This window comes from Macaca nemestrina, chromosome 12 (assembly GCF_043159975.1).
Source record: "Macaca nemestrina isolate mMacNem1 chromosome 12, mMacNem.hap1, whole genome shotgun sequence".
Taxonomy (NCBI): domain Eukaryota; kingdom Metazoa; phylum Chordata; class Mammalia; order Primates; family Cercopithecidae; genus Macaca; species Macaca nemestrina.
Window position 1 is genome coordinate 120,265,077 of NC_092136.1, and position 12,808 is coordinate 120,277,884.

Here is a 12,808-nt window from a genome sequence, read left to right on the forward strand (position 1 = left end):
TCTGTTATCTTCTGCCCTCATTACAATTTATTGTTTTGTGAGAGTGGTGAATATGTGAATTATTTAGTGTTTAGAAGTCTCTAGAATTTAGGGGTAACACATTTTTAAATGTTGAAAATCAACTTTATTGAGGTAAAATTTACGTAAAATAAGATGCACTAATTGTAAGTGTTTGGTTAGAAGATTTTGACAAATGAATATGCATACTCATTAAACATTATCTTAATTAAGAAACAGAACATGTCCATCACTGCAGAAAGTTCCTTCATTTCTTTTTGCAGTCATTCCCACTCCTCTTCCCTACTTCTCCCCTAGGCTGTTGCTATTCTGCTTTTTGTTGTTTTAGTTTAGTTTTTCCTTTTCTATGTTGGAGTCATGTAGTGTTTACTTTCTTATGTACTGGCTTCTTTTGCTTACCGTGATGTTTTTATGATTCATCTGTGTGTGTTGTATGTATGAGTAGTTCTTTTTTTCCTTCCTAATACATTGTATGGACATATCACAGTTTGTTTATCCATTCATCTGTTGATGGACATTTGAGTTTCTAGTTTTGGGCTCTTATGAATAAAACTGCTGTGAACATTCATGTATGTCTTTCTGTGGACACAAATTGTTTTTTCTCTTGAGAGTAAAATTCATGGATCGTATGTAAATATATGCTTACTTTTATAAGAAATTTCCAAACAGTTTTCCAGAATGTTAGCACATTCCCACCAGCAATGTTATAATGTTGTAAGAGTTCTAGTTGCTCCACTTCTTTGCTACCACTTCTTTTGATTAGCCAGACTAGTTGGTATATAGTGGTATCTCATTGTGGTTTTAATTTGTATTTTCCTGATGACTGCAGCTGTTAAGCACCTTTACGTGTGCTTATTGGCCATTGGTGTATCTTTGTGATGTGTTTATTTAAGTATTTTGCCCCCTTTAACATTTGTCTTCCATTATTTGTTGGAGAGTTGCATATAATCTGGATACAAATTCTTTATCAGGTGTCTATATTGTGAATATTTTCTCTGTGGCTTGCCTTTTCATTTTCTTATCAGTGTCTTTAGAATAGCAAATGTTTTAAATTTTGTCCAGTTTCCTACGTTTTTTTTCTTTTATGGTTTATAAACCCACCCTCAGGTCTTTTTTTAATGTTATAAACTATTTTGTTACATGTATTTTATCTGCTTTCTTTTTCTTTCTTTCTTCCTTTTTTGTTTTTTTGATACCCTAAGGTCTTGACGATTTCCTTCTGTGTTACCTTATGAAAAATTTTAGCTTGTGTTTAGGCCCATGATCTGCTTTAATTTTTGTGTAGGGCATGAGTTCAAGAGTTAAGGTTTATGTTAAGCTACAGTAGGCTCATGTACTCATGATGTGTCATTATCAGCAAGAATTGATATGTATATACACTGTGTGTATGTATATATATATAATTTGTTATGTGTATATGTTTTCTGTGAGCCATTGTACACACAGTCTATATATATTTTTTATTAACATATCTTTAACATATCGTTTGGTTGGTAAATCAGACTTATTTAAAAGATTGTAGCTCTTTGTATAAAAATCTTTAGAAAAAGTTTTTATTTTCTAATCATCATTATCTTTGTGTTGCTTTACCTGTTTTATATATTGACTTCGGTGAAATGCTTAGATCCTGCAAAGCTGAAAATATATGTTGTCTCTGGCTAACACAGAGTTCAAGATCTTCAGATCTGGTCTATGATAAAACAGCCCTGGGTACTAATCAGGGTTCTACTCTGGCAGGACATTTCTGTTCCTCTGGCTGGGGCCCTCTTTCTCTCACCTTGTGTCTCAAATGACAGTTTTCATTTGCTGTTTAGAAGAAATACAAATTCTCCTTTAGGAATCAGGTAAGTATATGAAAGAGATGAAGGAACTGGTTGAGCTCATAGATTCTTTATCTTTCCTACTTTTTTCTCCTTTCTGTTTATGTTTTCTATAAGCCAGGGTTTTTCTTCCCCCTGAACTCTTCCTTTCTCTTCCCTTCTTCGGGGAATAGCTTCAGGTACTCTGTAAGTACCTCCTTTCTTTTTACTGTTTTCCTGAGTATATTTTCTTGAGAGTAAGACTGGATTTCTCCAGAATTTGCCTTGAGATGTTCCTAGCCACATGTCCTAAGATAGTTGATTTTTCTTGGGTTAAACACCAATTAGGGTACCAAAAACACAGGGCAGTGGGGGGCGGTGGAGGGGAGAATTTTATACTACGGAGAAATAGCATAGATGTGAATGGGCTTTCCTTCTAGCTGTCTCATGTCTAATACTTAATATTTTGCAGTTTTCCATAGCTGTTTTTAATATTGGAGCAATTCTATTATACTTCGCCAGTGAGAAAACAGTATGTGTGACTCTGTGGTGTTCTTGTGTTTGCTTTGTTGATGGGGGTTAGTGTTCTTATTTTACCTTGTGGATTTACATGTGCTGTTTTGTGTTTCTCCAGATGAAACACAGTTTATTACTAATATATAATTATTGTCTTTTCCTTTCTCTGTTTTCTCTTCCTTCTTTTTTTATGCTGTGGTTCTTGTGCAGGTCTTGTTCAACGTTGCGTAGTCATCCAGAAAGATGACAATGGATTTGGGCTGACGGTCAGTGGAGACAATCCAGTCTTCGTGCAGTCTGTCAAAGAAGGCAAGGCATTTCTAAAAACAATCGATCACTCAGTAAACAGAGTAAGAATAGAAAAGCTTAAATAATGGCAATTCCCAAGAATAGAATAATTACATAGATTGCAGGTCATGTGGACTATTGTGCTAGATTCGTCTATATGTCAAATGTATGTCATAGTTACAGGAAGGAATTTACTCTAGTTGATTTTTTTTTTGTACTTGTTAGAAAATCAGTTTTTATATAGTTTTAGAAATCATATGACTCCTTGGTCATGATACTTTATTGTCCACACACAAGTTTCTGAAATTTCAGTTTTTCGTGGCACCAGTGGTATTTTGGCAAAGACAGATTAAAGAGATAGCTGTGGCCTCAAAAATACCATTTCTTTTCCCAAAACAACAATGACAATATTTTCTACTGCTGTTACCATATATTGAATACTTCCTTTATGTTGGGTGCTATAATTTTGAGGTAGACAATTTTTTTATCCCCATTTTATAGGTGATATTGAAGCTTAGAGTAAAAAAAACATAAAATCAGTCCAAGGTCACACAACTAGTGAGTGGTAGAAGCAGGATTTGAATGTAAAGTCTGACTTTACAGCTCCCGCCTTTTTTTTTTTTTTTTTTTTTTGAGATCAAGTCTCGCTCTGTTGCCAGGCTGGAGTGCAGTGGCACAATCTCGGCTCACTGCAACCTCCGCCTCCTGGGTTCAAGCGATTCTCCTGCCTCAGGCTGCTGAGCAGCTGGGACTACAGGCACGCACCACCACACCCAGCTAATTTTTGTATTTTTAGTAGAAACGGGGTTTTACCACGTTGGCCAGGATGGTCTTGATCTCTTGACCTCGTGATCTGCCCTCCTCAGCTTCCCAAAGGGCAGCCCATGTTTTTAACCACTTTGTTATACTGTTCCTCTGTCAGGAAGATGATCAATAAATGCAAATGAATCACATTTTGAATAAGTAATTTCTCATACAGATGGAGCAGCCATGCGGGCTGGAGTACAGACAGGTGATCGAATCATCAAGGTAAGGAAAAGCCTATTATAGAATTTACGGTAGGATTAAAAAACAACATATATTGGTCATATTCTGCTTTTTTCACTTGGATTTTTATAAAAAGCATCATATTACCTGTGATAGATCTATTGACTATAAAAACTTATTTCATTTGTTTTAAAATTAATATTATCCTTTACTGAAGGACATAATAAAAGGATTGAAAATAATGGAGGAATATATATTCTTGAGTAGGAGAGTAATTCAATGTTGGAAAGGTCATTTCTCTCCAGATTAGTCTGTTATTAAGCAATTCTCATCAAAGTAAAGTTGAGACTTTCTAATCTGAAACCCGAAATGCTCCCAACTCTGCAACTTTTTGAGTACCAACATGACACCATAAGTGGAAAATTTCACACCTGACCTCATGTGATGGGTCACAGTCAAAAGTTGTTTTCACCAGGTACAGTAGCCTGTATTACCAGCTACTCAGGAGGCTGAGGTGGGAGGATCGCTTGAGTGCAGGAGTTGAGACTGCAGTGCACTTTGATCATACCTGAGAATAGCCACAGCACTTCAACCTGGGCAACCCTGTCTTTAAAAAACAGTAAATAAAACCAGACCAAAACAAAAAACTTGGTTTCATGCACAAAAGTATTTAAAATGTGTAAAACTACCTTCAGGCTATGTGTATAAGGTATATATGAAACATAAAAGGCTCATATTTAAAGCTGGGTCTCATCCCCAAGATGTATCATTATGTATATACAAATATTCTAAACTTCAAAAAAATCCGAAACACTTCTTCTGGTACCAGGTATTTCAGATAAGCAATACCTGACCTGTATGCAAATAGAATTGTAGTGGTAGATATCAATTTGATTATTCTACCAGGTGAACTTTATAAAGATGTAAGAATCACTAAAGAAAAAAATATGTTATATGTATGTGTATGTATGAGAAGAGATGTATATGACTCTAATCTATATATAGACCTACCAGTGGAACACAACAGAGAGACTAGAAATAGATTTTTGAATTCAGATCAGTAGAGAAAGAATGGGTTAGTCAGTAACTATTCTTGAAATAATCGACTAATTTGAGTACTTAAAATCAAATTATTATTACATAAGAAAACATACCTTGAACAATAATTTGGAAGAAATATTTGAAATGTATCAGAGACCAGATATCCTTAATTTTAAAGAACACTTTTAAATTATAAGAAAGGAATAAATATTCTAAAAGAATAATGGGCAAATAATTTTATCAGGCAATTCCCCAAAGTAATTGAAATACATAGCATATTATTGGGGATATGGCCAACCTCACTGATAACAAAGAAGTAGGAATTAAAATGATAGGTGAAAAATACATTTGGCTGTCAGAAAATTTAAAGATTGCTAATACACATTTAGTATAGTTTGGGTATGGTAAAATGACTATTCTCATGAGTTCATTATGAGTATGAATTAGGTAAAACCTGTTTGGATGAAAGTCTGTGAATATGTATCAAAAGCCTTTAAGAAAGTGTATAACATGTGACAAGCAGTTTTGCTTTTAGGAACTTATCTGAGGAAATAAGTGTACAAATGTGAAGTCATGTGTACAGAGAAATTTGTATTGGCTTTATTATATAACTGCATAAACTGAGGGACAGAGAAATAAATTATATTTCATTTGCAGCTTTTGAAAAGAGTGGTTTAGGTCAGTGTGTACCTTTATTGAAAGATAGCTGCCGTACAGTGAGAAAAAAGTTTTATTTTTTTTTTCCAGGAAAAAACCAGTTGTAATGTATAATGTTTATGTGTTTGGTGTATGTATACTAGAAAAGTGTCTCCAAAAATAAATGTCATAGCTAACAGTAACTATCTCATGGGGCAGGTTGAGTATACTTGTACTTCCGTTTTTTACACTAATGTATTTGAATTTTAGATAACTTGGATCAGAGAATTAATCAAAAAATTAATGTTAAATCCACATTTGATAGTTTTGCCTTGATTTGTTTGGTTTAATTCAGAATCGGGATAACTTTTTCTACATTTAGCCGGTCTGAAAATTAATTTTCTTTGTAAAGATTAGATCATGGTTGAAAAACTAAAAGCAAATTGAATATTGTGGAAATACTTTTAAAAATTATTTTTTATTTATTATTAATTTTGACAAATTGATGACTTAGTAAAGCAAAGAGATCTTTTCTATTTGTATGAGCGCTTTGCTATGAAGGATTTGTAAATCTGTTTCATGTTATGTTTTGTAATTTGTCATGGTGAATAAGTTGTAATGTTTTGTATGTCAAGGCCTTGGTTTATGTTTAAGTTCATTTTGTTGCCGAATATGCCCTGTAGAATCATGGTGTGAAAATGAATATTGAATCAAATACATAAATATTTTAATGTAATGTGATTACTATATTATAATTGGTTATATTATGTATGGTAATTCCTGAAGTCCTTTTATCCATTGTCTCAGTAGGATGTATATGACATACACTCCTTTCGTTTTCTTACAGGTGAATGGAACTCTGGTGACTCATTCAAATCATCTGGAGGTGGTGAAGCTAATCAGATGTAGGTGAATGTTATTCTTAGTTTTAATTGTTTTCTGAAACCCTTGAAGTAAGGATCAGCAAATTTCCTGTAATAGGCCAAATAGTAAATATTTAGGCTGTGTGGACTGTATAGTCTACTACCGACTCTGTCATTGTATCATGAAAGCAGCCATAGACAATATGTAAATGAATGGTTGTGGCTGTGCTTTAGTAAAACTTTATTTACCGAAAGTCTGTGATCCTGGTTTAGGCCCTTGGCTGGAGTTTGCTGATCCCTGCATTGAAGGAAAATCTGAGGTGAAAACTCTTAACTTACTAATAACTATCTTTTGTCAACTCCATTTATATGGTTGATTATAATATTCCTGTCATTCTTGGTAATATTGAATACATATATTTGAAAGAAATGCATGAGTCACCTGAGAGGAAGGAGGTTGAGAAATCAGACATATGGCCTGATGAACTGAAATGAAACTTTAAAAATCATCTAGCACAATCACTTTCCCTTAGATAAGTAAATGATTATATAATCCAGAGTAGCGATCTTCTCTTGGAAATCTTCAAGGTTAAGAATTTGTGATCTTCAGGTTTAGGGGTGAGTAGCCCACTTGGACTTAGTTCTCTGTGGAGAACCAGGCTTGAAGCAGTGGGAGTCTGCAGCTAACCTCCCATCACTTGCAGGGTCAAAGGTAAATTCATGTACCTTCAGCTGGCAGTGAGGTATGGTCAAGCCAGGCTTCAGCCACTCACAGGGCCTCAGTTTTCCCATCTGCACAGGGAGAAGGGAAGGTTCAGTGGCCCTGTGAGCTTTGCTGGGAGGTGGTGATGGGGTGGGTCATCTGAATCTGAGTCAGGTGAAGTCTAGGTGCTACACCTTCCCCAACCTGGGCTTTGGTTTCATTTTGTTGTTACCCTTTAACCTTACCTGCTTTCCAAGAGAGATTTTATATTTTCTTTTCTTTTTTGGGGGGGGGAATCAGGGTCTTGTAGAATGCAGTGGTGCAATTATAGCTCACTACAGCCTCCAACTTCTGGGTTTAAGTGATCCTCCCACCTTGTTTTTTGTTTTGTCTTGTTTTGTTTTGTGTTTGTAGACACTGGTTTTTGATATGTTCCCCAGGCTGCTGTCAAACTCCTGGGCTCACCTGCCTCAGCCTCCCAAAGTGCCGGGATTACAGGCATGCGCCACTACGCCTGGCCAAGATTTTATATTTTCTAAGTGCTTCACATATTGAATGGAAAATAGCATGACAGTTATAACAGTAGTAAAGAACGTCACATGGGAGTCCACCACCTAAAATGTAACTTCCTTTTTCTTTGTTCTGGCCTGGTTTGGGCCTTATGTATTTGTTATTGTATCTCTTAAAAAGAGAGCGAGAGAGACTGCTTAAACTGAATGAAAATTTTTAAAAAAGGAATAAAAAAAAGAATTTATGATCTTCTACATCAGATTATTCCACAGTAAAGTAGACTAGAAATAAGAGACAATTGTTTGTGATCAAGCAGAATCACTACTGTTTTCTTTAATTCTATTTCTCTGTATTGGGTGGATGGACATCTTCAGAAGAAATTTAATAAACTAACTTTTTTCTTGGCCTTTGTACTGCTATGTTAAGCAACTATGAAAATTTTTAAACTTTTTCATCAGAGTACCAGTGCTCCAAATGGTCACTTTGATCAGCGTTCTTAACTTTATTTTAAAAGAGTGCAGGGATCAAAATTAGATCCCCATACTTGAATAAATTTGACCACTTATTTAATGAGAATGTGATTTATAAATTGTTATGTGCTACATAAATATGGTTTATGTTAATAAGTTTATGCCTGATGTCCATTGAGATGTATAAAAACATTTCTTTAGCTTTCTAGGTTGTATTTTTTGCTCATTCCAGTATAAATTTTACTTAAAAAATTAAATCCTGGGATTCTAGCAATAAATTACTTATCCAATAGTAAGGGCATAGCTAAAAACTTAAAGTTCATCCTAAAAACCTTTGCATATCCAAAACATATATAAATTTGACATCCCTAAAGCCTGGGTGTATGTAACAGAGTTCCTGCATGTCCTACTTTTTAATGCGTATTCTGGATATAATAAAAGTGATATCAAATCAGAGCAGTTTAGAAACAGCTAAAGAAAGGAAGGGAAAAGCTAGGAAGCTATTATAAGCAAGTACATAGGCAAGTGAGATATAATAGATGACTTTCTGATAGACAGCAATAAGATTGAAGAGCCTTAGAAAGTGTTTCTATGTAAAATTCCTCCAAATCGTAACACTTGTGACTATTATACATAGCAAAAATAGTTTTTAGAATGCCAAAACACTGTGAAATAATTGATAGTGATTTCCATGGGAGGGTTAAATTGGGAGACAAGTGTAAAATACATTTGAAAGTCCTATTGAAATGTCTAAGAAGAAAGTTTTGCTATATCTATTACTGTGACTCTGATTATGGTGATTTTTTTTTTTTTTTTTTTTTTTTTTTTTTTGAGACAGAGTCTTGTTCTGTCACCCAGGCTGGAGTGCAGTGGCACAATCTCGGCTCACTGCAACTTCCGCCTCCCAGATTCAAGTGATTCTCCTGCCTCAGCCTCCCTAGTAGCTGAGACAACAGGCATGTGCTACCACGCTGGCTAATTTTTTGTATTTTTAGTAGAGACGGGGTTTCACCATGTTTGCCAGGCTACTCTTGATCTCCTGACCTCATGATCCGCCCGCCTCAGCCTCCCAAAGTGCTGGGATTACAGGCATGAGCCACCATGCTCGGCCTGATTGTGGTGATTTTTGCTGTCTAGATTTTTCACTCCCATAATAGGTCTAATGAATTCCTGTCCATTCCTCCAAATGTTTTCCACTAAAATTTACTACTTATCATTGATTGTGTTTTTCCCTGTTATTGTAGAATATTTTTTGGTCATACTCATTTTGTAAAGTTAATTTAAAACTACATTTTATATTCTAGCGTATTCACTAAACCATGCCTAGTTAGTATCATCTTAAAATACAAAGATCTAGGCTGGGTGCCGTGTCTCACATCTGTAATCCTAGCAACTTGGGAGGCTGAGGTGGGTGGATCACTTGAGCTCAGGAGTTTAAGACCAGCCTGGGCAGCATGGCGAAACCCCATCTTTAAAAAAAAAAAAAAAAATCCCAGGTGCTTGTGAGGGCTGAGGGAGGAGGATTGCTTGAACCCAGGAAGTCGAGGCTGCAGTGAGCTGAGATCGTGCCACTGCATTCCAGCCTGAGTGACAAAGTGAGACCCTGATTTTAAAAAAAGAAGGTTTTTTTTTTAAATTACATTTAAGAAATTAATTAAACATAGCCACTAATAGATGGTTGATTTTAACTCTCCTCTAAATTAAGAAAATATATTCTTGGAGTTATAAATTTTATTTGCTTTTAAGTAATATCTGATCTTACAAATAGTAACTTGCTATCTGAAAACGGCATCATTCTTTTGGATTTTTAGGGCAATCATAAAAGAAATGACAAATTAATTTTTTTTCTGTAGAGAAATGATTAGCAGATGATGGGACAGTCTTATATAACTGGATCTTTTAGAACTATCAAAGATTAAGTAGTAAAATGGTATGAAAAATTTCTTGACAATGTTACTTTCCCTTCCCTTCCCTTTTTCCATCTCCCCACCCCAAGCTGGTTCCTATGTAGCTCTCACTGTTCAGGGACGCCCACCTGGGTCGCCCCAGATTCCACTTGCCGACTCTGAAGTAGAGCCATCAGTCATTGGACATATGTCTCCCATCATGACATCTCCTCATTCACCTGGAGCATCTGGGAATATGGAGAGAATCACTAGTCCTGTGCTCATGGGGGTAAGAATGGGGAAATTTCTTAGTTAAATACTCAGTCCTATAAGGATATGTTTACTTTATATTAAGAGTGTTCAAGTATTAGGCTGATGAACTAATTAAATTTAAGGTTCTAGAAAACGATTTACTAATATAAAAATTACATAATAGGAATGATTAGAATATTGTCATAGCAGATTTAATTTAACAAGTATTAAACACCTGTCATATATAAAACAATGTGCCACCCACAAAAATATAGTTAAGGTACTCTTATGTCCAAGGTTATAGTCATCTTAGAATGTGTAATTTTAGGAGGGCGGGGATTTTTGTTTATTTTGTTTACTGTTATGTTTCCAGCATCTGAAATATTGCTTAGCATGTAGAAGGTGCTTAACAAAGCTTTGTTGATTGAGATTAAATCAAGAATATACAAGTAACTATAATACAAGGCAGAATGTAGACATTATGAGGGCAAAAAAATACTAAGTTCTATGAGGATTCAAAGGAGAGAGAAAGCACATAGAAGAAGAACAATAAATAGAAGGAGCCAAGAAAGCATCAAATATTGTGGAGAAGTAGCTAGGATTTTTGTTTGGTTGGTGCCTGTTAAGGATGTACATAGTGGGAGATGAACTTGAAAACAGTAGGTTGACTATTTTGAAAAGTCACATCTCCCAAGCTAATTTACATGTAACTAGATAAGCAGTAAGAATCCATTCAACGTTGTTTCTTTTTAAGCAAAAGAGTACATGATTATCCTAGGATTATAGGAAGGCTAATTTGGTAAAATATTATAGGGTTGTGAAACAAGGAGGGATGATGGGTGATGAATTAGGGAGCTGTCTTCATATTTCAGGTAAGAGGTACTGGGAGTTTGAGCTATGCATGGGGATCGATAGTAAAGATCCGAATGAGGGAAAGTAAAAGATACTATTCTTATATTAAGACAACTTAATTTCTCCAATATCAATATTTAATGTTCTCTTGAATCTAGTTTAGTAAAGATGAAATAGAAGGGCAGACATTTCTTTGTAGTTTCTTGTCTTTTAAGTGTCATGTCTAAAAGTTTGTCCTCATAACCCAGAAATAAAAACCTAATAGGTATTGATAATTGGAGCCAAGGCAGAACTTTGTATGTCACATTTTCTCTATTTATTTTAGCTTCATTTTCTCTATACTGGTTGTTGTTTGTTTTTTCTCTTTTTCTTTTCTAGGAGGAAAACAATGTGGTTCATAACCAGAAAGTAGAAATTCTGAGAAAAATGTTACAGAAAGAACAGGAACGGCTACAGGTATTAAATGAGAAGTAGGGCTGTGTATAGGCCAGTAAAAATGTGAGTGGGCATGGTTGAGTTGCTGTTTATCATAGTCACAATCAAGCAGTATTGTAACCAATGCCATTAGTTATATTATTGATTAAGAATGGACTATTTCTGTATCTTTTTTACATAAGTAATTAATTCTGAAAATATTTTTATAACTTTTCAGTTATTGCAGGAAGATTACAACCGAACACCTGCCCAAAGATTGCTAAAAGAGATCCAAGAGGCCAAGAAACACATTCCTCAGCTGCAAGAGCAGTTATCCAAAGCCACAGGCTCTGCTCAGGTAGCATTACTATTACAAGTGCTACCCAACTTTTTGCAGGAGAATTTTCTTCTGGGAATGTGTCAGAGAATGTTGCAGTTGACTTTTTTAAAGTTATTTTTCTAGCGTAGGACAACAGGATGTCCTGTTAAGGATGTTACAGAAGAAATGATTAACAAAAATAAATGTGGGCGTCTGATTGTTTGCTTGCTCATGATATCACATTTCTTTGTTCCATAATAATGTAAAAAATAATTGAGTGCTTCTGCTTTGATGTGACCAACTACTAAAATGTATTTATATATATATATATATATATTTATATTTTTTTGTGGTTCATTCTGCCGTCTTAAAACAGAATGGCAGTTGATATGTTTTTAAGTAGGAATTTAAGATTTTAAAATGACAGGCATTGAGCTAAATATATGGACAAGCATTTTCTTATTTAATCTGCATAACATCTCTGAGGTGACTTATGGTTGTTTTCCTCCAGTTTACATATATACTTAGAGAGAGTTAGAGAGATTACATTACTCGTCTGAGGTCATATAGCTGAAAAGTAATAGAACTGGAATTCAAACCCAGTCTGAGGATTCAAAAGCACATTCATACCCTTAATGACTATATTTTTATTGTAATTTAAAAATAGATTTCAGTAGAATTTGCTGTATAGGTATAAGCTATAGAGATAATGGTCTCATAAGAAAAAAAAAAAAAAAGCTCAGCATTTATATGTTAACCAGACTTACATTCTGTAATATTCAGATTTGGGATATGTAAAGCACCTTGTACTTCATCTTAAAGCAAAGTAGATAAATTGCCTATACATTTAAAATAGGTAAACACTGTTTGTTTATCATTATTCCTGAGTTAAGTCTGAAGGGAAAGCTACATATTCGCAAAAGAATTATTTGAGATTATCTAGCCTAATCTGCTTACTTTTTGATTAAAAAATACATAGTTGAGAAACCTAGGGTCCAAACTGCTTAAATCACCTATACAAGACCATACAGTATGTAAGCTCCCCTGACATCCTAGTTTAGTATACTTTTCATTCCATTTTTTTTTCATTACTTTCAGTCCCACTAGCTATGTTACATTTTGCGTGTTACACCTCAGTAATGTTGACAGTTTTATGTTATTACTAGACAAATACAATATTCCTACCCTGTTTGGGCAGCTATCTAAATCTTTATAACCTGGCCAGGCGTGCGTGGCTCACACCTGTAATCGCAG

The 12,808-nt window shown here is 34.8% G+C and overlaps 1 protein-coding gene across 4 annotated transcripts in view; it reads left to right on the forward strand.

Annotated features, from left to right (window-relative positions):
- Nucleotides 1-12,808, forward strand: part of LOC105476492 (Rho guanine nucleotide exchange factor 12) — a 148,029-nt gene that overhangs the window by 81,077 nt on the left and 54,144 nt on the right. For 3 of the 4 annotated variants that reach the window (XM_071075716.1, XM_071075717.1, XM_071075719.1), the window contains 6 exons: nucleotides 2,544-2,642; nucleotides 3,601-3,650; nucleotides 6,133-6,190; nucleotides 9,828-10,006; nucleotides 11,200-11,277; nucleotides 11,474-11,593. In XM_071075716.1, the coding sequence (XP_070931817.1) occupies nucleotides 2,544-2,642; nucleotides 3,601-3,650; nucleotides 6,133-6,190; nucleotides 9,828-10,006; nucleotides 11,200-11,277; nucleotides 11,474-11,593 (584 nt within the window). The remainder of the gene's footprint in view (nucleotides 1-2,543; nucleotides 2,643-3,600; nucleotides 3,651-6,132; nucleotides 6,191-9,827; nucleotides 10,007-11,199; nucleotides 11,278-11,473; nucleotides 11,594-12,808) is intronic. The other variant, XM_071075718.1, reaches the window with a different exon arrangement.